Consider the following 27,917-nt stretch of genomic DNA (forward strand, 5'->3'; position numbering starts at 1 on the left):
TTCTCGGCAAAAATATCGGCTGAATTTATCTCCGGCTTTAGCCAGCTTTCAGTGCCTATAACGAGTTGAGCATTAATGCTTTCTATTAGCGCTTGGAGCTTTGGCACTTTCCCAACACAGCTAAGACAATTTACAACTGTTATAACCGATGGTTCCTGTATCTTCGTTCTTCCTGTGTTTGGCCCGCAGCCTTTGTGACTGAACCTCTTTTTGTGTTTTCCCGAGACCCTATAACTTAAAAAACCGGCCAGTTCACGCCACACAGCCCCTGCTACCCGTGTAGCCGCTTCATGCGTGTACTGGACTCCTGATCTATTCAGCAGTACCCGAAATCCAACTACACTATGGCACAAGTCTAGGAATCTCCAGCCTACACGGTCGCAGAGCCAAGTGGAGCCTCTGAGTCAGACCCTCCACTTGGCTCTGTACCAGGGGTCCGCAATCAGTCCTGTCGACTATGCTGCAAATGATCAGCTCTGCTTTCATCTCGCAAGCAAGACTGGCAGTCTTTACCACTTCTGTTAGCCGCTCGAAACCAGAGAGAATCTCTTCCAATCCAAAGTGACACATATCATTGGTAGCGACGTGAGCTACCACCTGCAGCTGACTGCACCCTGTGCTCTTCATTGCATCCGGAAGGACCCATTCCAAGTCTGGGATGATTCCACCCACTATGCACACGGCGTGCACATTGGCTTTCTTCCCCTTCTTGACAGCCATGTCCCTAAGGGGCCCCATAAAGTGCCTAATGCTGGAGCTCCCAACTATCAATAATCCCACCCTCTGTGATTGCCCAAATCTTGCCGGATGAGAAGTTTCCTCTGAAACAGGACAGGCAATGGCATCTGGCTGAGCGACAGTGTCAGCGACAGACAGCACCTGGAACCTCATTGTCAGATTAACTGGGGAGGCCTTATGTGTGACCCCATGGAAAGGTTTTCTCCGCCTGCTACGCCCTAGCGTGACCTCCCACTCGACCACAGGTGAGGGGTCAACCTCAGTGGGGGCAGTAAATGATTTGGCAACTGGTGAGGACCGATTGGAGGACTCGGTCGTACTGGACTTGTGTTGGATCCCCAAGACCAGCCCACAACAGCGGTGCCTATCCACTGCAGCTTCAAACTGTGTAACCAAAGCCATCACAGCCTGAAGCTGAGAGCAAGGTGTCACCAACTCGCGTCGCATCCGCACACAACAATTACAGTCCCAATCCATACTAAAGACCGTGGAGAACTAAGCTACCCAGACAAACGCACTATCGGTACTTGCTGCAGAAATCTACTGTAGACACTGACGAAAACGCAGGAACTGTGTCTAATAAATGATATTAATATGCAGATTCGAAAACCTAACTACTGAAGCACTCAGGTGAAACTAAATAACTCGCCCCTGCTTGTAATATGTCACAAAATCGGTTTACTTGCCGGCACAAACGAAAACGCGAGAACTGTGGCTGTTAGATATTAAATTAACACGCAGAAACTCAAGAAACTAAACTATCAAAGCACACAGGCTAATTTATAGAATTCGCTCCTGCTTAGGAACTCGTAAATGCCACAAAATTCGGTCACTTCCCTGTTGCTGTGTCTGTCTTGGCCCGCTACTGCTGCCTATGTTGTCCATGATCATTTATTCAGTTGATAATATTGAAGCATAAAGAAACAGTTTAAGTTAAATGAATAATTTATAGACACATTCTCCAGTGAGCATATGAAATTATTTCCTTTGAGTGCAAACAGACATTACATACTGCAAACCAAAGCGCGTGAGCACATTGTTGACTGGGAGCTGTATATCAAACGAACTGTCAGATACACGTCACTGTGGGTCTCAAGCATTGTCCTTAATGAATTCTCGATGCCGTGAGAGGGCTCTGGAACATGTAAACATTACGATATGAGCGCCTGGATGGGTGTTATCTGAACTATTTGGTGTATTGGTGACTGCGACCAAGACTTGGGGATGGCTGCCATCATGTAACATCTCCTATGGATTTCACACTGCTGCCAGTCGATGTCTCCACTGTTTCTACGCTCTCATTGATTTTCTGCTGATGACAAATGGTCGTTTCTGTCGTCGTGGGAGGCACCTGCATGGCAACTACACCTCCATGAGTCACATATGTGCACCGTGGAGGAATCTGAAATATTGTGAACAGGTATCCACATGAACTGAGTAATGATACCATCTCATAATAACATGTGCACAACGGCTGGGAGACGTTGCACTCAGCTTCCACATGTGTGAATTATAGTGATTAAATTGTAGACTTGATTTAATGAACTTTAACAAGATTCACGATTGAATATCATAGGGACGTGACTGTATTGGGCTGAATTCTATACCCGCGCATTTTTTTCCTCTCGATACCTCTGCCCACACCAGGCCCTCAATTATAAATTCTTTTGTGCTCATTTTCCCAAGTCCACCTGGTTTTGGCTACTTCACTCACACTCAGTCTGCTGCTTGTGGATTGCGTCCTTGAAACCAAATATTCAATTGGCTTGCCAGTCCATCCTGTGATGCAGTTTTTAACAAACAGAACACAGCGTGTTGCTCTCAATGGCGAGACGTCTACAGACGTTAAAGTAACCTCTGGCGTGCCACAGGGAGTGTTATGGGACCATTGCTTTTCACAATATATATAAATGACCTAGTAGATAGTGTCGAAAGTTCCATGCGGCTTCTCACGGACGATGCTGTAGTACACAGAGACGTTGCAGCATTAGAAAATTGCAGCGAAATGCAGGAAGATCTGAAGCGGATAGGCACTTGGTGCAGGGAGTGGCAACTGACCCTTAACATAGACAAATGTAATGTATTGCCAATACATAGAAAGAAGGACCCTTATTGAATGATTATATGATAGCGGAACAAACACTGGTAGCAGTTACTTCTGTAAAATATCTGGGAGTATGCGCACGGAACGATCTGAAGTGGAATGATCACATAAAATTAATTGTTGGTAAGGCGGGTGCCAGGTTGAGATTCATTGGGAGAGTCCTTAGAAAATGTAGTCCATCAACAAAGGAGGTGGCTTACAAAACACTCGCTCGACCTGTACTTGAGTATTGCTCATCAGTGTAGGATCCGTACCAGGTCAGGGTGACAGAGGAGATAGAGAAGATCCGAAGAAGAGCGGCGCGTTTCGTCACAGAGTTATTTGGTAACCGTGATAGCGTTACGGAGACGTTTAACAAACTCAAGTGGCAGACTCTGCAAGAGAGGCGCTCTGCATCGCGGTGTAGCTTGCTCGCCAGGTTTCGAGAGGGTGCGTTTCTGAATGAGGTATCGAATATATTGCTTCCCCCTACTTACACCTCCCGAGGAGATCACGAATGTAAAATTAGAGAGATTCGAGAGCGCACGGAGGCTTTCCGGCAATCATTCTTCCCGCGAACCATACGCGACTGGAACAGGAAAGGGAGGTAATGACAGTGGCACGTAAAGTGCCCTCCGCCACACACCGTTGGGTGGCTTGCGGAGTATAAATATAGATGTAGATGTAGATGCAGGATGGAAGAGCATTTGCTCGAAGTATAAATGGATTTTCTTCGAGGCCTTGGGATAATGCCGAGATGTGCCTATCCCACTCTTAATCTGAAAGACAAATCATTCTAGAGCGCATTGGTTGGAAGGAAATAGAGATGCATGAACCCTAATTAGCATAATTGTTCGCTAAGCGAACTGTTGGCATCGACTGTGTATAGCTCAGACCATCTCAAAACTAAAAACTCGTTCAATGTTGTATTAAACTACTGAAAGAGTTCTGTAGTGGGTGTACTTATTGTAAACATTAACTTTGATTCTATGGCCAGTAGGGAGTTTTCTAAACCTTTGTCATAGATCCCAACCTATTGAACTACAAGACTAGTTAGTTTTGGTGATTTAGTGACAAACTTACTGTTTAGAGGACTCATAAATGTTATATATAGTTTTGTTGTTGTGGTATGACTGTGTGAAACACCGATCCATGTAACTGATGAACAGTGAAGTTTGTGCAACGATTTGTTGAGTAAATTTTTTAATGTTTCTGTGAAAAAAAAATTATGAGGTAGTGTAGTATCCTCTTTGACTCGAACATTAATATGAACAGGCTATGTCTAATAGGGTCCAAAACCAACAGTTAATATGGCGCTAGCAAAGAGATACAAACTCTGCTTTCATCGCACCTCATTTCAATCTGTCTCTCATGTTTTAGCCATGGTACAGACTTTGTAACACCATAGCTCTAATGCTGTACTGATTTATTTTGGCTTTAGTTTTGTTTAGTGTTATATCGTTGAGTTTCTGTAAATGTTGTTGGATTGAATCGATACCATGAAAGTGTTTATTCTTTTCTGATAAAAACTTTGATGTCTTTTAGAGGGTAGGAAATGTAATCCTTGTAATAAGTACAATATGAGCAAATTATATGTTTTGTCTTCCTCGTATAATCTCTTTGGTTGTCTTTAAAATTAAGTAATTTTATTTAAATAATTTTGTGTAGAACTACCAATATATGCAAATGATCTATTTTATTTAAAATCCTTGTTGCTGTTATGTAAACTGATGACCTTCACTTAGGGTTCTTAGTTATTTTGTATGTAAAACAAATTGTAGCGCGCGCAAATTGTGGTTGGCTTAGGTAGGAAAGGTGGAACCAAGAGTCAGTCGGGGACGAGCTACTAAATTATCAACTGCTCATGTGAAAGTTGTGTATTGTGCTGTTTCCGACAGAGGCTTTTCCTGACGCTTTCCAATGCCTTGGATGGATGGATAAAATAGCTGGAACTATTCTGGAATTGGTATCTATCATCGCCACCAAGAAATGACAGAGTCCAGCAACTCTACCAGCAAATCCACCTACCAACATGCAATTGCCACCACATTGCGCAATCACTGTAATGAAACATTACAGTAATGTACAGTGAAGGATCAGCTCATAGGATGTTACAGTGCACTCAAATATAAGGTAATTTATTGTAACACCCCACCCATCACTTAGCTGGTTTTGGCGTGTATTCACCCCAACTAATTGACTAACAGATCAACAGAGAGTGCAAAACTACCGCAATATCGAATAACGCAAAAAGGTAATACGGCCCTGTGACTCCTGATTGAACTCCGGTGGCAGTGTTGACATTAATTGGTTCATAATTCATCCCTTTTTAATTAAAAAGGGCTGCACATTGATGTTATATTCAGCTATTGAACACCAGATGCAAATGTGAACATAAAATTAATTCAGAAAGTTACTTGCGATTACAACTACTTGATTGAAAACAGATGCTGTCAATTAGCACAGATTTATTTTAACTCACGACCTTCAATCATCACATTACACAACCCTCCTAACAGGCAGTGGTAATAAATTGCGTTTGCGTGGAGTAAAGCACGATAATTCAAAACTAATTCCTATCGATTGACCCATGCATGATGTGAAGTGCAAGAAGAATTCTACAATACACGGCCCACGAAACCCTCGTGGAAACTTTGCTGACGTGATCCAACAAATTAATCAGTGGCTGGAGCGGGCGCAATATCACCGAATACAGCATGGCGGAGTGTCGTCGTTGTGTAGATGTCGGCTGACCTTGTGGTGCTGCAAGGCTGTGCTCGTCTATTCACTCCTAGCTCTCTTGCTCAGTACATAGCTGAACCAAAACTTTCTATCTCCAAGCTCAATCGTTCCATCTGCTAAGTCCTAAACTGCAGAGATGCTCACTCTTTCTCAGGCAAGCTGAGTAAAGAAAGCCATGTCCACACTCTAGGCAAGCTGGGAACGGAAGACCACTACCGAGACTTCTGCCAGTCTGCTCTTCGCCTCTGTTTCCCCTCTAGCAAAATCACTTACGCCAATTGCAGCGCAAGCCACGTTAATTATGCGTCGCTTCCCAGTGCCGACCAATGCCTGCTCTGGGAAGTGAAAAAATTCCCACAAAATTTCCCTTCGTCTCAACTTCTTCTATTTAGCTCCCCCCAGGCCACCTATCAAGGTTAGCGTCTTCACAAACACCAAGATTTCCAGAATTCTGACTCCCAGAAGAGTACTTAAAATTCCTTGGTCCTACGTTCCCATCAGAGGCTGGCATATTTCATTCTGTCGCTCTTCACTTGATTTACTTCAGACTCTGTGGGCCGAGAATTCAGCGTGAAGTTGCTATAGTCACAAACACGCATATTTTGACCTCTGTTGACTGCTCCACTGTAGCTTTGCGCGGCTTTCTCGCATGTTTCACAGGAAACGGGATGACGGACATTTATCAACAGGCGTACAAGTTCTCCGTCTGTTTCCCGGTACATCAGCATGGAGTCGGGGTCAACCACCCCCTCACTGTCACTCATCTGAAGGCGGCTGGAGGCCGCGCACCATTACCGCTTTCTCAAGAGTTTGAGCTGCCCTAAGCTGCCTATAGTCACTTCCCTTCGCCGCTCCCCCACTGGCCACGGTGGGCAACTCGAATACTTCCCTGGGGTAAACTAGCCCCAGTAAATCAACGCGTTTCCACAAAGTTTTCAGGTCGTGTGAATTACTTTAAAACCATCAGCTGACATTAATTACTCCAATATGTCCATACAAGATGCATTGTGCCTTGTCAGTCATTTTTGTTCAGCCCTACTGTTCGCTCAATGTGAGTTAGGAGATCTTTAATGACTTCATGTAAGGGGCATAGTTCTTGCCAGCTTACATTATAAATGAATTTATGTACCTACCTTGATTTTTTCCTTATCATAACACCTCTCAGGTTCCTCTCTATTTGAACTAAGTGATTACCGAGTGTCCTCTATGGAAAGCATATTAAAATTAATATGGCAACAGAGTGTGCTAAATTTAATATAGTTTGTTGAAAGGATCTTACGAATATCTCAATTTTGTATTTCAGTGCAGTAAAAGTCCAGAACTGCAACTGTTGAGAGTTATATGTTCATGCTTGCTAAGCGCTTGTTTCACTGATGTAATGAAAGTGTGTTTAGTTTGCCCTGCTACAGTGCTCAAGTTTAAGGCTCCCCCTCCATTGAAAGTAGTTCAAATGCACAAAAAGACTTAATTATAGAAAGTTTCAATTACTCTTGCTATTCAAGTCGAATTCTGTGCAATATTGGGTTCCTCTTGTGTATTAAAAGTGCATATTAATGGCATAACAGGATCCACAGTTTGTCTAATGTGCTCATGCTACATAACGATTAATAGAAAGACAACTATCTATGAAAACAGTAATTTCTTTATTCAAAAGACAGTGAGAAGTAATCTGTTAGTGAATTCCATTTAATTTTCATTTTAAGTAGAAAGGTGTTTGGTAGTGAAAGACACAATCTATGCACAGTAAATAAATTTGCTGTGAACCATATCCATATTTCATGTCAGATAGGAATTTGTTTGAAAAGTAATATTAAACCTATGTCCAATTTACGATTCTACAGTGAATATTAACAGTAACGTTACTGAGACCATTCTGTTTGACTAAGTCCTCAAGGTAATAGTGCGTTTTGTTATCTGTTATATTTATACAAATAGTTTGTTCTGATCTGGTAGCTCCATCCTTAACGTGAACATACTGTATTCAGGTGCCAGAGTTCATTGCACTCGCGTGTGGCAAAGTATAGGTTGTGCTTGCATGTTAAAGTTACTCATACCTATTTTCTTGAACAAGAATGTCGATCATTCTCTTGCCTAATTAGGCTGGCGAACGTTTTCTTTATTCTTTGAACAGTATATATAGGTGAAATATTGTTTGTTGCTGTTTAAATACTTACGTAATTCTGACTTTAACTTCCGATAAGCTACCTCCGTTAGGTATTTCACGGTCAACACTAACAAAATTCCTCTCAGAGGGTAACACTGATCTGTTGCTTTATACCATAATTACACTAACAAAATAGTTCCATTTTACGATCTGCTTCCCACTTTAAGGTTATGGTATAACAGTAGCAGACGGCAGTGCTATAACTTGCATGCATGGTTGTCCTTGGATACGAGTTAAATGTGTAGCAGCTTGTCTACAAAGAATGGCATGTTCATTAAGGGAGAACAAATATCTGGATTAACAAATGAAAAGGTATAACTCAACATGTATTTTTGTATTGTTTACGTTACAGTTAATAAGAGCTACAATTTGAACCTGCCATCTTGGTATGAGATCTGCGCTGATTCTGGGCACATGGCAAAATATCTAATTACATAAAAGTATTTATAATTTCAGTAAGCAATAATTTAAGTTACTACAGTACCAGCAAAACAAGAGAGATGACTTCCGAGGTGGGTGGAGAACTTGTAGCTATAATACCGACTCACTTCCATAGCCGCTCCCACAGACACCACCACTGTCTTGGCGGGCGTGCAAGTCTGTAAGAACCCACTTGGTGACACAGAGATGGTGGACATAAGTCATCCACACACGAGATCAATTCGTCAGCACACCTTTTGTACCCTCTGGACACCAACAACTGTAAGTACATTAGGCACTTTTATCTCGTTATAGTAGGTGTTTTACACTAGTCCACGTGAACTGGGTATTGGTATGCAATTATATGATTGGCATTAGCTATTTTAATGCTTGATAACTCTCCTTCAACTTAACTAATTAAAGTGATTAACTAATGTGAAATAAGAATGCTCAAGTCCTAGTTTGTAAATTTATAAAAGACTATGAAATATAACATTTTCACTGTATAGCCACTGTGTGTTTTCCTGGTGATCTCACTGTTAAGAGATACAGTTACATGAATACGATGACTATACATACCAAAGAAAGACTCTGATGTTTCAGCAATATCCTAAAACGTTTGCAATATCTACATTGTCAGTCAAGCATTAAGTAACACAAAGTTAACCATCGTATTCTACAGCAAGTAGTGTTTGTATCTTGGTACCCTTTGCTCTGCCACTGTTAAATATTGGAAGCAGTTCAAATAAATTATCAGCATGTACACCAATTTTCCCTGGTAACCATGTAGCTAGATAATACCAAACAAAAGTGACAAGTTTGAAATGGTTGCAACTCTGAATTTTGATGTAACTTGGACCAGAGGGCAGTATTACTACAGAGAAAGGATTCAGGAATGTAAAGTAGAGCTGGTGAATGTGTAACGCAGTACTTCCTAACTGGGGGCAATTCCACCTTCATGGGTAAAATGTGATGCTTTGAAGGGTACAAACAAAAGGGTTCAGTGGCGTTTCCTTCAAGAGACAACATTATTTTTACAAGATCATTACTATTATCAATATTTCATAACACCATAATACTGATTGTGTATGTTACCAATAATTACATTTCTGTATCAAGCACATATTCCACCCACTACCCACTTACTCTGCATGTTGTACCGTGCATCTATGCCAGTAAAATTGAGTCACATCACATATGCTGAAATACCTAGTGAAAGTGCCTGGGCCTGCCGCTGTGGCCGAGCGGTTCTAGGCGCTTCAGTTCGGAACCGCGCTGCTGCTATGGTCGCAGGTTCGAATCCAGCCTCAGGCATGGGTGTGTGTGATGTCCTTCGGTTAGTTAGGTTTAAGTTGTTCTAAATCTAGGGGACTGATGTCCTCAGATGTTAAGTCCCATAGTGCTTAGAGCCATTTGAACCATTTTCTAAAAGTGCCTTCTCCAATCTGTAGGAAGTACCCACAATTGACTATATATTGCTCCGTATTCACTTCACAACAATAAACGAACTAATTAATTTCACAACACAATAGTAACAGTGGCAGGGCTGTTATCCCCTTGTTGGACCTACACTGTATTATTGTTATTATTATTATTATGAGTAGTAGTAGCGGTGGTAGTAGTAGTAGTAGTAGTAGTTGCAGTGATAACACACGAAGCATTCACAACCTGAAGTCTTTCAATTTCTGAGTTTTGAGAAGTAAGGAGTACAGCAATCAAGTGATTTACTAACAGTAACCCTAAGTATTTTGAAGAGATTTTAATTTAGTTGCTTTTACGTGGGCGTACAGGGTTTGTTTGAAACAAATGGTGCTAGGGAGAGAATGGCAAGAGGAAGCATGTTTTGTCACAATTGTCTATCCTCCATGTGGATTCTTAGCTTTCTTTACTGAAAGGGAGTTGCAGGTAATCCTCGTGGTGGAGCCAATATGCTGTCACCATTGTTTCCTCTGCTCGTGTGTTAGTGCTTTATTGAAACACCTACAAAAAGTAAATAATACTTACGTTTCGTTATTTTAAGAATGAAAGCGTTGAAAAAATGTTTTTCTTTCTAATGTTGATGATGGTGGTGTAGAAGGTGTGGGGGAGGGAGGGAATAGCTAATATCTGACTTCACTAAGGAGTAAGGGCCTCAGAAACCTTGGGAACAACTCCTCTAGGTATATGGATAACATAGCTGAAGTTTATTTATCGTGTTTTTTTTTACATTTCTTTTGTATAATCTCATTTATCTGTTGCTGATGTTCTCAGTCATTTCCTGCAACTTATTATAGTAGCACTTGAACAACCTAAACTAGAAGACAGTGTGTTGCAAGGACTTCAAAACATTTATGTGTCATATTCCCTTCCTCATAATTTAAGTCTTGTATCGTGAGAATCTGATTTATTGTTTATCAGAATACTGTGAGCAGGAAACTGGAAAACGAATTAAATTCATGTACGCAACTGTAGTTTTATAAACGTTCTCATTTACTGATAATTGCTACAATTTTACAAAAATTACTTTTACAAATATTGTCCAGTGGCTGTTCCTGTATGTTGATCAATCTGAATTCAGCTGATTCAGTAATGCAAAGTATGAATAAGATGCATTTATTAGCTGTAAAAGAAAAATATGGTTCATTAACTTCAGTTTAAAAAAGATACAGTCGGTGTTCAGCATTTTCTAATTTTAATCTCAAAATCTGTCCTTCAAGGATGATAAGGAACCATCTCAAAGAGTAGCATTAGACAAGCTGCTAGAGCTTGGGGAATTAGAATTAACTACAGACTCTTGCTTCACATTCTGTCATCCGAATTCACTGACTAGCTGGAAGGTTAGTACATGAAAAATGTCAGAAAATTGTTATTATAACTTTGATATCATGTAAGTAGTGGGATCACTCGTGTCTGTGTTGTGATAACTAGAAATATTCATTTTTTAAACATGCTTTTTATTATTTGTCTTGTAGAACTGGTTAGTAACTGGCTGAATTAAAAACTAAAGTTAAATATTATGACTAAAAGAAAAGTAATTCGAATTTTATTTCAGTGTCAATAGTTTTCTTTGTTTTCCAGTTGATTACTTTCCGTTACAATACTACTATGTTCGAGTCTAAATTTTTTCTTTAACAACAATACACTGACATAAAATTTAACTCAAGCTGTTTGGTTTTAATACTACAGTGCAGTGTCGTATTGGAGATGAATTGCTGTTGTTTCTCTCTAACCTTTGAACTGACTTACCCATTCAGTTATAAGAGGACCTACATTTCAAGTGAAGAACAAACTACCATGTAAATTGGCTTTTTCAGACATAAAAAGTATTTCCAGGTGTGAAAGAAGCCAGGAATGAAAATCGCCAGAAAATAATTCATTGGTTTGAAGTATTAGACCCTAAACCTGTGGAATCGTACTCTGGACACTTATTTACTTAACCACTAATCCACACTTCTCGTTACTATGCAGATCAGTAAAGTATAAAATACAATTAATGATGTCTGTGATAAACAAAGTACCTTAAGGGCAAAATGGGACGACTGATAATGATTAATACTAAGTTTACCAAGGATATGCGAGAAACGATTTGGGGCATTTGGTGAACAAAAAATTCTTCTTCTGCGATAGTAAAATGAGATTACGGAACAAGTGGTACATATAAAGACCTATTAATTAGTATTAGAATGTATTTTAGGAAATTTTGGTCATGTCATAGGTATGTCGTCAAAGTTAGATATTTTCTATCAGAAATGTTAACGTCACAGAATTACATACCAGCTATCCTCCTAATATGGAACAGACAAAAACTCCATGTATGAATAACATTAGAAGGGAATGATGCTTAGGGTGTACCAATGTATTCCATAAATAACGGATTTGTTTATTTTCTTGCGAAATGACGTCAATGAATCCATTCCATTTGGAAATTGTAAGAATATTTCATCGGCAGTGTATCACGTATTACTTCACAGTAACCTAAGTGTAAGTAACGGTATCTATGATCTAATTCTCTTGGAACTACAATAATGATACTAAAGAGCTGACAGTATGGCAATAATATATAAATATGATAATATTTGCGGTAATCAACAAGGTAACAATATCTTAAAAACTGAATGATTCGAATTGTGCAAAGAACGTGGATGAAGTGAAAGTATAATATTCTTTCGAATAGTGCTGAGCAAAGACGCTCAGATTTTGAATAGAAACAAGTGACTTCGACGTGAATTTTCTAAGAGAACAAGGACATGAAGAGAACATGGAATACACGAAATGATTTGAATGTGTAGAATTATTGTGGTACCGTACACACTTTTCTTTCGCTTAGGGTTGTTAATGATTCAAAACTGGTCCACAGTATTGTGGAATTAGGCGCATATGAAATATAGCAAGCATACCCCTTCTATATGTAGTGGAGGACAGTAATGTTTAATGCAATTACTTGCTTACAGAACAGCAGACGATATCTGCGTTGAGCTCAGGAGAAGCTCAAGTATTTCAAGCCGAGTGTGTTTGCATTTCGACTACTTCAGAATAGCAGCATCAATTGATGATTGAGTTACGAAAGCAGCAGTATTACTCATCGTAGGAGATGCCCAAAGAGCAGTGTGAGACAGATGAAGTGACTGACCAGCTGTCGGCTGAGGGTAGCAACGCAGTCACTTGATGATCAGTATGTCCGCGTAACAGCGCATTGGTTGCCGACTTCTACTCGCCAATAACAGTATGATCTCTTGAAGGAAACCAGCTTCCTGTATTTTTGCAGTTATGCTTCATGAGACGTTTACTACTACAGAATAATCGTCTCGTGGAGATAATAATATGGGTTGTCGAATCCTGTGACGTTTGCAGATGAAACCTTAACACCATTTAGACTCGATAACGAGCAGTTACGTAGACTGATAAGGTAAAGAATGAGGAGGTTCTGCATAGAATCTTCGAGGAAAGGAATGTGTGGAGAACACTGACAAGGAGAATGGACGGGATGACAGGGATCGGTTAAGACACTCAGAAATGACCTCCATCGCACTAGAGGGAGCTGAAGAGGACAAAAACTGTAGAGGAAGACAGAGATTGGAATGCATCCAGCGAATAATTGAGGACGTATGTTGCAAGTGCTACTCTGACATGAAGACGTTGCAGAGGAGAGGTATGAGCGGCAGGCAGCATAAAAGCAGTCACAAGACTGATGACTCAAATGTTCAAGATGTGCACAGTGGCAGTCGTTTCCTTCTCTTTCCATTTGCACGTCTAACCTGTAACAGGAAAAGGAATAAAGGAATGGCTAGTAGCACAAGGTTATATCCACCACTGTACAGTGAATTGCTAAATAAGTGTGTAGATTTATTATGTAACACTGGACAGCGTCAGCTCTTTCTGATTAATTCTACCCAACATTTACGTCCGAAAATATTAAGGAAGAACTTGATGTTTCTCAGAAACCACTGATCCGATAGTCAGATTATTGGAAATGAAGTGAACACAAACTGAAATATTTGATGGCGGTTGTTTCAATTCACATTTTACCTGAAGCATCGCAATCTGACTTTTGGGTCTTCATAAAACCTACGTCAGCTCTGTTCAACAGTGACACCAGAAAGGTTTACGCATCTTGCTCATACTGAACAGTGCCATCGTCCTTTTACAGTAATGTTTTCGTGCCAAGAGCAAACTTTGGGCCACTCTGAGGAACCACAGGTAGCGTGATCTGACCATTATGCAACAGTAATTTCTATTTCAAGAAATCACAGTATGAAAATACCATGTTTTGCTCCGCAGAAGATTCATATTCTTATCACTGAGCATTTCTGGTTTCCTGAGTACGTACTACAGTGCTACGTGAAAGGTATTCAGTGTACCTTCTGTAGAATTTAACCCACTCCTCCCCCTCTCCCCCACGCCCCAGAAATCTTTCTATCAACCCTATAAATTACTACACAGTTTTGAAGTTAGGTCCTTCCTCAGTCAGCCTACTTATGACCGTTATTCTATGAGACTGACCAGTAGGAATGTCTCCCTGGTGATGGTGTAGAACTTGCTGGCGGTGAGCAGTAGGGGACGCCCCGTGCGGCTCAGGACGATCCGCAGCTCCCTGAGGAAACGAGGAGATCCCCCAGTCCAGTCGCAGCTGTACACAGACACCTGCAAGCGCTCGCTCTGCAAACATAACGTGGAAGATGAAATACTGGTGATATCACCTAAGTTAGTAGGCGGCATCGATTTTTTGCCTCCAACAAAGTTGTGTAAAAGAGTAAAGTTTTTACGTACCTATTATTTCAAACAATTTGGTGATTGCTTACAAATGCGAGCTAAATTTAAATATCTGCATGGCTGTCTTTCTTTTTACATTGATATTTGTATTCAGTTTTGTCATCACCTTCAATGATTCAATATACCTTTAATAGTATGCATGTCTATGTTTTGTTATGTTTTCTGTATAATGTCCAAGAGACATTAGAGCCTCACACATTTTAATACCAGCTGTAAGGCCAAACACTCAGTTTCTTATAGTTAAATGTCATTAAATATATTTAGAATATACACTCCTGGAAATGGAAAAAAGAACACATTGACACCGGTGTGTCAGACCCACCATACTTGCTCCGGACACTGCGAGAGGGCTGTACAAGCAATGATCACACGCACGGCACAGCGGACACACCAGGAACCGCGGTGTTGGCCGTCGAATGGCGCTAGCTGCACAGCATTTGTGCACCGCCGCCGTCAGTGTCAGCCAGTTTGCCGTGGCATACGGAGCTCCATCGCAGTCTTTAACACTGGTAGCATGCCGCGACAGCGTGGACGTGAACCGTATGTGCAGTTGACGGACTTTGAGCGAGGGCGTATAGTGGGCATGCGGGAGGCCGGGTGGACGTACCGCCGAATTGCTCAACACGTGGGGCGTGAGGTCTCCACAGTACATCGATGTTGTCGCCAGTGGTCGGCGGAAGGTGCACGTGCCCGTCGACCTGGGACCGGACCGCAGCGACGCACGGATGCACGCCAAGACCGTAGGATCCTACGCAGTGCCGTAGGGGACCGCACCGCCACTTCCCAGCAAACTAGGGACACTGTTGCTCCTGGGGTATCGGCGAGGACCATTCGCAACCGTCTCCATGAAGCTGGACTACGGTCCCGCACGCCGTTAGCCCGTCTTCCGCTCACGCCCCAACATCGTGCAGCCCGCCTCCAGTGGTGTCGCGACAGGCGTGAATGGAGGGACGAATGGAGACGCGTCGTCTTCAGCGATGAGAGTCGCTTCTGCCTTGGTGCCAATGATGGTCGTATGCGTGTTTGGCGCCGTGCAGGTGAGCGCCACAATCAGGACTGCATACGACCGAGGCACACAGGGCCAACACCCGGCATCATGGTGTGGGGAGCGATCTCCTACACTGGCCGTACACCACTGGTGATCGTCGAGGGGACACTGAATAGTGCACGGTACATCCAAACCGTCATCGAACCCATCGTTCTACCATTCCTAGACCGGCAAGGTAACTTGCTGTTCCAACAGGACAATGCACGTCCGCATGTATCCCGTGCCACCAAACGTGCTCTAGAAGGTGTAAGTCAACTACCCTGGCCAGCAAGATCTCCGGATCTGTCCCCCATTGAGCATGTTTTGGACTCGATGAAGCGTCGTCTCACGCGGTCTGCACGTCCAGCACGAACGCTGGTCCAACTGAGGCGCCAGGTGGAAATGGCATGGCAAGCCGTTCCACAGGACTACATCCAGCATCTCTACGATCGTCTCCATGAGAGAATAGCAGCCTGCATTGCTGCGAAAGGTGGATATACACTGTAGTAGTGCCGACATTGTGCATGCTCTGTTGCCTGTGTCTATGTGCCTGTGGTTCTGTCAGTGTGATCATGTGATGTATCTGACCCCAGGAATGTGTCAATAAAGTTTCCCCTTCCTGGGACAATGAATTCACGGTGTTCTTATTTCAATTTCCAGGAGTGTATTTAAAGCTTTTTTTGTCATGTGACTAGGGCCTCCCGTCGGGTAGACCGGGTGTAAGTCTTTCGGTTTGAAGCCACTTCGGCGACTTGCGCGTCGATGGGGATGAAATGATGACGCTTAGGACAACGCAACGCCCAGTCCCTGAGCGGAGAAAATCGCCGACCCAGCCGGGAATCGAACCCGGGCCCTTAGGATTGACAGTCTGTCGCGCTGACCACCCAGCTACCGGGGGCAGACAGACTTAAAGCTGTACTGTTATTTCTTGTCTTCGGGGCCAGATATGGTAAAGTGTGCTTTGAAATCAAGCTGTTGTGAGCAGCCAAGGTGAAGTCGCTCATATAATCATGTGCAATGTTTAGATTTGGACTTTTATAAAAAAAAGAACCAGTAACACCTTCCACACCCCTCAATCCCACGCTCCCTGGCTTTTCATCTCTTTGTTTCTAGTTTAGAAACGAAATAATTAACGTTTCAATGTAGTAGTAATTAGATTACAGCACAGCAATTCTTTCGGAAGTGGAAACAAATAGTGTGAATTTGAGTAACCTGTTGCGGTTCTGCCGGCCAGAGTGGCCGAGCGATTCTAGGCGCTACAGTCTGGAACTGCGCGACCACTACGGTCGCAGGTTCGAATCCTGCCTCGGGCATGGATATGTGTGAAGTCCTTCGGTTAGTTAGGTTTAAGTAGCTTCAAGTTCTAGGGGACTGATGACCTCAGCAGTTAAGTCCCATAGTGCTCAGAGCCATTTGAACTATTTGTTGCGGTTCTATCCAAGTTCAGTTTACCAACCGAGATATACTGCCTTCGGCATTTCACTCGAAATAAATAATTGTACCCCATTCTTCTTGTCATCACCGACCTTCCTGCGTGGCTTACACACCTAAACAATTCTGAAGGTAAAATGCCCTTCCCCCCCAATTCGGATCCCTGGGGACTATTCTGCAAAAAGTAATTATCAAAAAAATATCTAAGAGATAGATTAGACAATGTAATTCCACGCCTATATTTTATTCAGAATCATATTCGCGACAGCGCTGTGTGTTGAGTGCGGATGAACATTCTCGTGATATTAATAAAAAGAACTTCATCGATAATAAAATGATAAATAATCATATCTCAGACAACACCCTTGGAAAAAGATAAATAAATCTCAATCTTTTGTTATCTATGATTCTTCTAGAATAATCCTTCTTCTTGTTCGAACTGTTGTACTGATCGGATGTGATTGATGTCTCGTAACATTGAGGTCTGTAAAAAGCTGTATTATGTTGTTAATTAGTATTTGAAAAATAGAGTTTCTGTGTCATTGAAATGAATCTTCTATGTTTGAAGTTTATTTATGATTCTCGTCCTACATACATGTTAAGTTTTTTCTGATCAGCTACAGTGGAGCGCAGCCATTAGCGTTATTGATCTATAGCGCGATTTATTGGTAAATGTTGAATAATAAGGGATTAACATTGAGAAATATTTTCAGATGTAAATGTATATAGTGAACGTTCAAAAAAGATTTAATACATATTATTCGTAAGTAGAAAAACAGTGCCTGAAGGAGAATCGATAAGTGATCGTCTTATGTTAGCCGCCATCTTAGTGAAATATTGCAGCGGCAGTTTTAAATTGAATTTTTAAACAGAAATAAATGTTGTTGGTCATTATTGCAATAATAATTGTGCATTAGTGGCCCAGAACCAACTCAGAGGTAACAAATTCCAGTTAGACTGTGAATAATCTTTAAATACAGCGAACGTATATCAATGAAAACAGCATCTTACGTAGTACCAATTATTATACGCTGATGTATGAAGCCCCAATATTTCATAACAACTTTTATGAAATATTGTGACAGGAAAAAATACATTAGCGTTGTGTGCGTGTAGTATCGTGTAAGAAAACTGTTCATTTTGCTTAAAGAGAAGTGTTGCCACCTCGAATAACAGTAGCGTTAAATTCGATAGACGATATGCAACTAGTAAAGAGACTACTATGCAACAGCGCTGAAATTACTAAAAATCATTACTCTTGTTTAGTTCAGATTACTTATCATACATTTAGTTTGTTTGCTGGTTATACATATGATTATTTATATGAATGAACTTAGTGCCATTTACACTGCTTGACAGACAACATTGCTACACTTAACGAGGTGGAGATTTCTTTAGCAAAATAACGTTCATTAGCCGGGAAAAGCAGTGATTAAATACTACCTCATGTTACATTAATATAAAGTTACTAATTTTGTTGCCTTGCCGAAATTGCCCAACACGATACTCGACATGCCACAACAAGTTGGAAGGAAAAGGATTTAGTGGGAGTGCAATGGCTTAAAGAACAATCTGGCGGGTGAGTACGCGGTTGTCTATACAAGATCTGATAGGGGTGACAAAGAATATATCTAGTAATGAAAAAGTAAATATAAATCTGGGTAAACTATTATGAACAGTATAGTGAACTCTTCAATACAGACAAGAAAAATGCAAATCGACGACCGACTACAGTAGTTGAAGCAAATATGTTTATATATAGGTCCGCAGAGGAAGGGACTCAAAAAATTTATGATGCGATGAAAGAAAGTATTTAGTATGTTAAGTGATGCGACAATGCAGTGACACTACTGAAAGCAGGGGAGTATTTTCATTAATTTTTTGCACACTACTTCGTACCATGACGCCACAGGTGCATGATCGTCGAAGTCGAGCTCCCGCCTACCCTATAGGAAGATAGCCGACATACCCATTTCGTTCCGAGCATACAACCTGAAGTATTGGTAGCAGCTGCTGCTGCATGTTCATATGTCTATTCTGGGCGAAAATTAATTCATTTCCATGAGTTCAATGCTCACATATTTTGAGAGGTAAATGAACATATGCACTAAGACAGTTGATACGTTTTCTTGATTTCATACAGCATGTGTAACATTGTGAATTAATGTAACTCCATGTTTCTGTAACAGCACGTCATTTCCTGAGAACCAGTCTTTCTTCGTTCAGTTACAGATTCATACTTTACTGGAATACAGCGAAGTCAGGAGGGTTGTATTAGGTCTGTAATGTTGAAACTACTATTTACATGGAATAGCAAAGTACTGTTTCATCCTCTGGATGTTCTACAAGTAACCAAACAAACTGTTACGTTGATTCCACTCTCTATACAACGGCTTATTTCTGGCTGCGATTTCCTCCAGTCTTTTTGTTGCTAATAACTATACATGTTAAACCTGATAGATCATATTCCTGGAAAAGGTTAAAATACAAGAACTCAATGCATTGATCAGATTAGTGAAAACTTTAATGTATACAAAAATTTGAAAGCAAATGCCGTTTGTGATTGTAAACGTTAGCCCAAAACAGGGTGTTGTAATTAGAAGAGTGTACCCATCGCGAGAGTAGATGTATATTTCAAGTACTCTGAAGAAATAATAATTAAATAAAAATAAAAAATTTTAAAAAATCCATTGCTGCATACCACATACCTCTGCCAGGACTTCGTCACCGCACCAACAGACCAGGAACATCTGCTCGGCTACCACGAACAAATACCAACCATACTTTAGCAGGAGCCCCGAATTCGCCTTCTGCAAAACAATTCGTCGTTATTTTACTGGTTACAAAATGGTTCAAGTGGCTCTGAGGACTATGGGACTTAACTGCTGAGGTCATCAGTCCCCTATAACTTAGAACTACTTAAACCTAACTAACCTAAGGACATCCCACACATCCACACCCGAGGCAGGATTCGAGCCTGCGACCATAGCGGTCGCGCTGTCCCAGACTGTAGCGCCTAGAACCGCTCTGCTGCACCGGCCGTCACTCGTTACAGCTACTATAAGTCAGTCAGTAGATACTAGTTTATTTATTATAGATGAAATCGTTACTGACGTTTTTTTTTTATTTACTCGTGGCACTCACGCTCCAGGTACAAACCATTCTAGGTTACACCTCTTTGAGGGTTTATCTGCGAGGATTCTTAAGCGAAATTGGTCAATATGTAGGAGATAGTGATGAAAGTTTGTACTGGGCAGTGTAATGCTTGTATCACTGGTAATGAAAAAGGAAATTGTAACTCTAGCACCGACACATGGCCGGCTCCTATCAAATATCACCAACGGTGCAACCGTCCGCATCTAACGGACGAATCACTATCAACAGTGTCACATGCTCACTCTCCCTGAGACACTAAGAAAAATTTAATCTGGGACACTGGTGCAGCGGCGAGCTAACGCCACGACTGCTCCTCCCCTTGCCTACCAATTACTGACGAAAAAAATTACGTCTACGAACTAGATCTCTATGGCCAAGTCGATTGCCACCACACTGGAAGACTTTAGCGAATTATGTCGCCTCTTTTTCCTTTTTAATATAATGTAAATCTTTTCTTTATTAGCAACAAAAGTAAAAGTTCTATAGCAGAAATGTCCCTGACGAATGTAATTGCTAAAATAATAGTTGCGCCTGCAAAAGGCCAACTTTCACCACTACACTGTTCCTCATAACAAAGTATCTTCTTTCCTCGCATAATAAAATCGAAGCTCTTTTTGTAAGAGGGCTAATATTAAAAACGAAGAATCAGTAAATACTCTACTGGCCATTAAAACAGCTACACCAAGAAAAAATACAGATGATAAACGGGTATTCATTGGACAAATATATTATACTAGAACTGACATGTGATTACATTTACACGCAATTTGGGTGCTAGATCCTGAGAAATCAGTAGCCAGAACAACCACCTCCGGCCGTAATAACGGCCTTGATACGCCTGGGCATTGAGTCAAACAGAGCTTGGATGGCTTGTACAGGTACAGCTGCCCATGCAGCTTCAACACGATATCACAGTTCATCAAGAGTAGTGACTGGCGTATTGTGACGGGCCAGAAGCTCGGCCACCCTTGACCAGACGTTTTCAATTGGTGAGGGGTCTGGAGAATGTGCTGGCCAGGGCAGCAGTCGAACATTTTCTGTATTCAGAAAGGCCCGTACAGGACCTGCAACAAGCGGTCGTGCATTATACAGCTAAAATGTAGGGTTTCGCAGGGATTGAATGAAGGGTAGAGCCACGGGTCATAACACATCTGAAATGTGACGTTCACTGTCCAAAGTGCTGCGAACAAGAAGTGACCGAGACGTGTAGCCAATGGCACTCCATACCATCACGCCGGGTGATACGCCAGTATGGCGATGACAAATACACGCTTCCAATGTGCGTTCACCGCGATGTCGCCAAACACGGATGCGACCATGATGATGCTGTAAAAAGAACCTGGATTCATACGAAAAAATGACGTTTTGCCATTCTTGCACCCAGGATCGTCGTTGAGTGCACCATCGCAGGCGTTCCTGTCTGTGATGCAGCGTCAAGGGTAACCGCCGCCAAGGTCTCCGAGCTGATAGTCCATGCTGCTGCAAACGTGGTCGAACTGTTCGTGCAGATGGTTGTTGTCTTGCAAACGTCCCCATCTGTTGACTCAGGGATCGAGACGTGGCTGTACGATCAAAAAAAAAAAAAAAAAAAAAAAAAAGGCTCTGAGCACTGTGGGACTTAACATCTGAGGTCATGAGTCCCCTATAACTTAGAACTACTTAAACCTAACTAACCTAAGGACATCACACACATCCATGCCCGAGGCAGCATTCGAACCTGCGACCGTAGCAGTCGCGCCGTTCCGGACTAAAGCGCCTAGAACCGCTCGACCACCGCGGCCGGCTACACGATCCGTTACAGTCATGCGGATAAGATGCCTGTCATCTCGACTTATAGTGATACGAGACCGTTGGCGTTCCGTATTACGCTCCTGAACCCACCGATTACATATTCTGCTGTTTGTGTATGAGAAATCGGTTGGAAACTTTCCTCATGTCAGCACGTTGTAGGTGTCGCCACCGGCGCCAATCTTGTGTGAATGCTCTGAAAAGCTAATCATTTGCATATCACAGCATCTTCTTCCTGTCGGCTAAATTTCGCGTCTGTAGCACGTCATCTTCGTCGTGTAGCAATTTTAATGACCAGTGGCGTAGTTGCGTCTCCATAAAAAATAGGGAACCTAGTTGCGAGCAAAACTCATTCTTACCAACCTACTGTCTTGTTGGTACTAGATTTTTTATTGAGTTCTTAATTTCTTCTGGAGTTATAAATCTTCTTGGAGGCTAAAAGTTGTATTGTGATATGAAAATTTTCTTCGCAGCATTCTAATAGGCAGTTATTCCCTTATTCTGCTGTTGAACCTATGTGCTGGTAATTACGCAATTTCTTTCTGTCCTGTCTCCGAAATGTGGTTTCAGCATTGTAGGAGTACTGTGATCGATACTTACGAGCGAACGAGCTATCAGGAGACGCTAGCTGGTGAACTTTGGCTATCAGAATCTTTGCTGTTTCAGCGGACAGGGCTTTGTCGTTTGCTCCGACAATGCTAGGGTGTAGCAAGCGCGCGAGGTCAGTTGTGGGTTGGACTGAAAAAGCCGGCGGATACGAATCGGTGAAATTAAAGTGGAGAGAGTATAGTAATAGACTTATTACCAGATTTGTAAAGAGATAACGTCAACGGACAGTGGGCTTCAAAAGTGAATGTATTTGAATTTGTTAATCCCATCGACATGAATGAATGGGACATAGGTAAGCGTGTTCTGTTGTTGTAAGTTCGATAAACAAAGTAGATGGACGTAAACTTTTACTGCAAAAGCTTTTACATTCACTCATTATTAACACTGTGTGGCCCATAGTTACAGACATGTCACAGATAGTTAGCCTTTTTTTTCGGAATCTGTTGTAAATCACTCCCTTGAAGGTATTATAGCCAAACCTTAGGACCATGTTAACTTCAATTAGAATTGCTAAGGGAGGTCTTACATGTGGTGTACCGTGCTGCGACACAATCTTTGTATTCGACGATCACGGAAGGGAAATATATCGAATACTCGCAGGAAAGGAGAAGGATTTCAGAAGTGCAAGATATCGGCGTCGTGACACACCACTGATGACAGTGTAGCGAGCTATGTTCTCAAGCAGAAAAATATTTAACTGTCGGAAAAGGTATAAAGACATGGTAGGACACATTGTTGCTGTAGGAACTGTCAAGTAAAAGTTGAAGTTTATTTTTCACGAGCGTTTTGAATAAACTAATGATATGTAGGGAAATGAAAATTAGTGCAAGAAGGCTACAGTAGTAAAAGACATGGAAGGGCAGGCTGAGAGTAGTATCTGACAGGATTTTGAGTTGTACAAGCTAGAAGCAGAAATCAAAAAGACAGATGCAAATTTAGGAAATTTCAGGAACAAGTGCAACAGACTCTTATTTAATAGACGAGGTAAGAGAAGCGAAAAACAGTACCAACCCAATTTTACGGCCATGGCAATAATGCTTAGAAAATGAAGGAAATAAGATAAGGTGGGAACCCACACGAGCAAGTACAGTTGAGCAAGGGAGATTAGAAATACAGACTCTTTTAGTAGTAGTAATGGGAAAGGTGGAGGAAAACACTAAGCACGCAATGGCTGGAAGACGTCAGGTTTGAAGTATATGAAGGAAGAGATAAAGGAAAATACAACTGAGATACAGAAAAAGATGGACAAAAACGCAGATGAAATAATCTGAGAAAAAGCAGAGGAAAATGCAGTTGAAATGAAAGAAGTTCAAGCACAAGGTAGAGAAAAAATGCATCCGAAACGAGAGAAGTAAAGACTGAGCATGCAGAATTCATCACTAAATGGAATGAACGAATCAGAAATACGAAGAATGAGCGATAAAAAGTGCAGAAATGAGTCGCGAACGCGAATTAAGTATTATGTAAATAGAATCTGATGTGACTAGTTGCGTCGACAGTTATAGCCAGCTCAGAGCAGACTTAGTCCCTATACGAAACGAGGCAACAGGCAGAAAGAGTAACGATAGTTAGCGAGAACAGTGAGACGGAGACCGCCAAGATCAAGATGGAGTTAACAGCAAGCGTGAATGAAGAATAACTCAGGTATCTGGCGTAAAAACAGAATTCTACGGAAAGGCGTCACAATATAAACACAGTGGTGAAGAATGTAGTAGTAAATGGTTTAGAGGAAGAGCAAGTCTTAAGGATTGCAACAGTTCCCGAGCCGGAGGAAGACTACACCCAGTGCTTCTCTTATGCAGGCTAAAAAGGCGAGAAATAGACCGACAGCGGAAAGAAAAAGAATCAACATGAATGAGCGTGATGTACCAAGACGTGTTCTACTGTTGAACGTTAAATAAATTAAATAGATTATTGTAGAGACCCTTATCAACGTTTATAATTAACATTGCGTGGCCGATAGTTTCAGACACGTCACAGAAGCTAACTAAGAGTTTATTTTTTGTGTCAGTTGTAGTCTGTTGTAAGTCATCTTCTCTAAAAGTCCGATACCAAGAAGTTTATAAAAACATGTTAATTTTAATTAGAATTGCTGAGGGAGAGCTTCCAACATCCAACGTTGTATACGACGCAAATGTAGAAACTCTTGCAGGATTCGGTTGCAAATCTTCACAGCTCAGCATAAGTGTTTGGATAACCCATTCCAACCATTGTGTCTTTTGTTAGGAAAAACATTCCAGTAAAAATGCAGAATGTTTCGTGGTTCCAGTTGCTTGAGGCATAGGCCATCATTTTCTAAGCCTTTCAAAAATTAATACAGATTACTGGCAAAGGAAAACATGAGAAGTAACACAAATTGCAAAACACTACAAAGTGGATTAGAAATCAGGTGAAGGGGGGGGGGGGTTATAATGGTCCTCGGAAGTGTCTGTGTAATTGCCTCGCACCAGACAACTTTGACATTCATGTACAGGGCCGAACATCAGATATTTTTCAAAATTTTAACCAATTTATTCGTGGAAATTTGATAAGGGTAGGGTGTGGTAGCGAGTTCCAATTTAGGACATGTGCCGACGTTAGTGTTGAAACTGTAATGTAACGTTAATATAACTGTACTGCAGACAGTGGACCGGACGCTGTCGCGCACGGATTGACGACATTGTTTGCGCTCTACTACCTGGTGCTGTTGAAGGTGGAATAGCTTCGTGACTGTATAAACAACTTGCGCCAGAGATCATGATCTTGCACATCTAGGTCACCCACATAATGCAAGATGATTGTCTTGTTTAAGAGCATCTTGAAGAAGTTTATGCTGCAGTTTCTAGTATCTGTTCCGCGATGGTTCTGGGTATGAAAGTATATTTCATTTGGACAGAATGTCTGTTTTGATATAGTACACCTACTAAATTTCGCAGATGCTGCATCTTAAGATGCCTTTGATTAGCCACGCATCTGGGCGCTAATTGTGGGATACTGTAGTGCTAACCAAACCGGATTTATCATTTGGTCTACTGTTCGCCAGGTAATTTGTTTCCAAAGTGTCACGATTTGCACTAGACCTGTATTTCTGTTACAAACAACCAGTTTCGGTAGGCAACTGATCACCTTCACGTGCCTATACCGAATAGAAAAGATCATAATTAGACACAGTGATCACATACAAAAACAATCACCAAATGTCCATAAAACATTCGTCACATAATCCGTGCATGGAAAACGACAATTGCCAGACATGTGTCAGATTATGACATTTTGTATCTGTTTCAAAGCTAAAAGCAACTGCATAACAATCATACAATGCAGGAAACCATGCGACTCACACATACGGTACTAAGTTAATCGAGGCAAACACAGGGTCAGGCTGAAGTGAAATATGTGCTTCTGTCACAAAAACGATGTCAAAAATTGTAGAAATCATTTCAAAGATGTTCTCTATGGATAAACGACTTGTAAAAAAAGTGTTATCTCTGGGTCCAACGAAAGATTCAGATTAATTATTTACCATAATAAGGCTGAATTATTTCTTGTTTGCATTTTAATGGAAACCTTAATTAATCCATTGTAATAAAATTTGCGTGTGCAAACACATATACATTTTTATTGCATATTTTTTTAATAATGTCTTATCTTTTCAAGGACTTCAGGAGTATGTAGATGCATTAACAGAATGTCACTGTTTAAGCGTCAGATCAATGCTGTTCTGCTATTTTGTATGGAACAGCATGAAAGAAGGAACATGAAGTGGTTACAGTACATTTAATACACAGTGTTGTGGATTTTTTCTAACAATGAGGAGTTCGAGATTCCTGAACTGAAGTGACGGTTCTTCGATGAAATGCTATGTGCTCCATTTTATCATCTCCCTTCCTGTAGCTGCCTTGTGTTGTGCCTACATCGACAAAATATGCATTAATGGGGGACCCTGGTAGACGCTCTGTAGAGTGTAATATTTTGTTCAGCTCTTTCAATTCCACCCACAAGCTTGCTGTAATGGGAAAAGACTCTTGGTTTTCTGCCGACGTAGATATCGCATTAATGGATCACCTGAATTTATATATATATATATATATATATATATATATATATATATATATATATATTTTTTTTTTTTTGCCACTGGCACCATACTGTTGTCATTCCATGAAGCGACTAGTATATTGGTTGAACAGTCAAAGCTGAAGTCAAGTGTCCCTCTGGATTTACTTTCCAGTTCCCTCCCTTTACTTTTCACAGTTCTTTATTTGTCATAACTTCATTTTATTTTCTTATAATGAAATAAGAGTAATCCTGTTCAAAAAATGTAGCTTGTAAATCAAATGTTTGCATATAGGAACGTATATGGGTATTCTACATCTACATCCATACTGCGCAAGCCACCTGACGGTGTGTGGCAGAGGGTACCTTGAGTACCTCTATCGGTTCTCCCTTCCATTCCAGTCTCGTATTGTTCGTGGAAAGAAGGATTGTCGGTATGCCTCTGTGTGGGCTCTAATCTCAACAGGAATATAAATTTTTGTTCTCAATTTCGACACAACGAACAATGAAAATTCATGTACCCTGAATGATGATAAATGTGATTAAGATCGTATTATATATATTTTAGTAACTTACATCTGTATAGTATGCTTTTGTTGCTAAAATGTGGTATAAGTACATGTGCATTTATCTTACAGCGAAATAGAAATGGCAGAAAACATTGTATCTGATTTTTATATGCATAGAGCTAACGTCCTTTTAGAAGGATGCGCTTCAGCAGACAGTCACTGATTTTATATCAGGCATACTAATAGCCCTTTACCCTTGACTATATTAATATGAGAATATGGGAAAATTTACTTCTCTAATGAATAGGTGCACAGAGAAGTTATACTTACCCACAACTAGATCAGGCATATAATCCATTTTTAGCAAATCAAGTTTTCTCATGCAGTGAAAGATAAATGTTGTTTTATACAATGAAATGAGTCAGTTGGATGAAGTACTTAGTACTGCCATCTGTTGGAAGGTATAATAAAGAAGCAGTATGAGAATTTTTAAGCTCCTCAACAAATATCCTTCCAGACGAACGACAGTCGTATCTTGATTTACACTACATAACGTGTTGTAACAACTCTATCATCGTACTAGTTAAAAATTAATGTATCTAAACCTATAACAAATACGTGCACATTACAACATAAGTAGGGAAACTGGCTTTACAACCTTGTCAAAATCTAAAACATTTCTTATGACTGTATCAAACGATTATATATTGTAAAATACTATTGTAAATACGTGTTGTTTAATGCAGGAAGAACTAAGGCACAATTATTTATTTATATTCATCCTACCAGCATTCAATAGAAATGAATAGATCAACTTGTGTGAGGAGATACAAATCGCAGAACAACCATTATAATGCCTCGTTATTTTTTTTTCATTCTGTGGGATATGCTATACATCTTCATGAAGTACATCTGTTTATATCTTGTAGTTATATTACGCATGATATTTGAAACCAACAATTACTT

At 40.9% G+C, this 27,917-nt stretch overlaps 1 protein-coding gene across 1 annotated transcript in view; it reads right to left on the bottom strand.

Annotated features, from left to right (window-relative positions):
• Positions 1–1,972: 1,972 nt before the first annotated feature.
• Positions 1,973–27,917, bottom strand: part of LOC124613760 (odorant receptor 13a-like) — a 64,444-nt gene continuing 38,499 nt past the window's right edge. Inside the window, exons 6-8 of the mRNA XM_047142477.1 lie at positions 19,563–19,664; positions 14,127–14,282; positions 1,973–2,140 (exon numbers count right to left, since the gene is read on the bottom strand). Of these exons, the coding sequence (XP_046998433.1) occupies positions 1,973–2,140; positions 14,127–14,282; positions 19,563–19,664 (426 nt within the window). The remainder of the gene's footprint in view (positions 2,141–14,126; positions 14,283–19,562; positions 19,665–27,917) is intronic.

Source organism: Schistocerca americana, chromosome 4, assembly GCF_021461395.2.
Source record: "Schistocerca americana isolate TAMUIC-IGC-003095 chromosome 4, iqSchAmer2.1, whole genome shotgun sequence".
Classification (NCBI taxonomy): domain Eukaryota; kingdom Metazoa; phylum Arthropoda; class Insecta; order Orthoptera; family Acrididae; genus Schistocerca; species Schistocerca americana.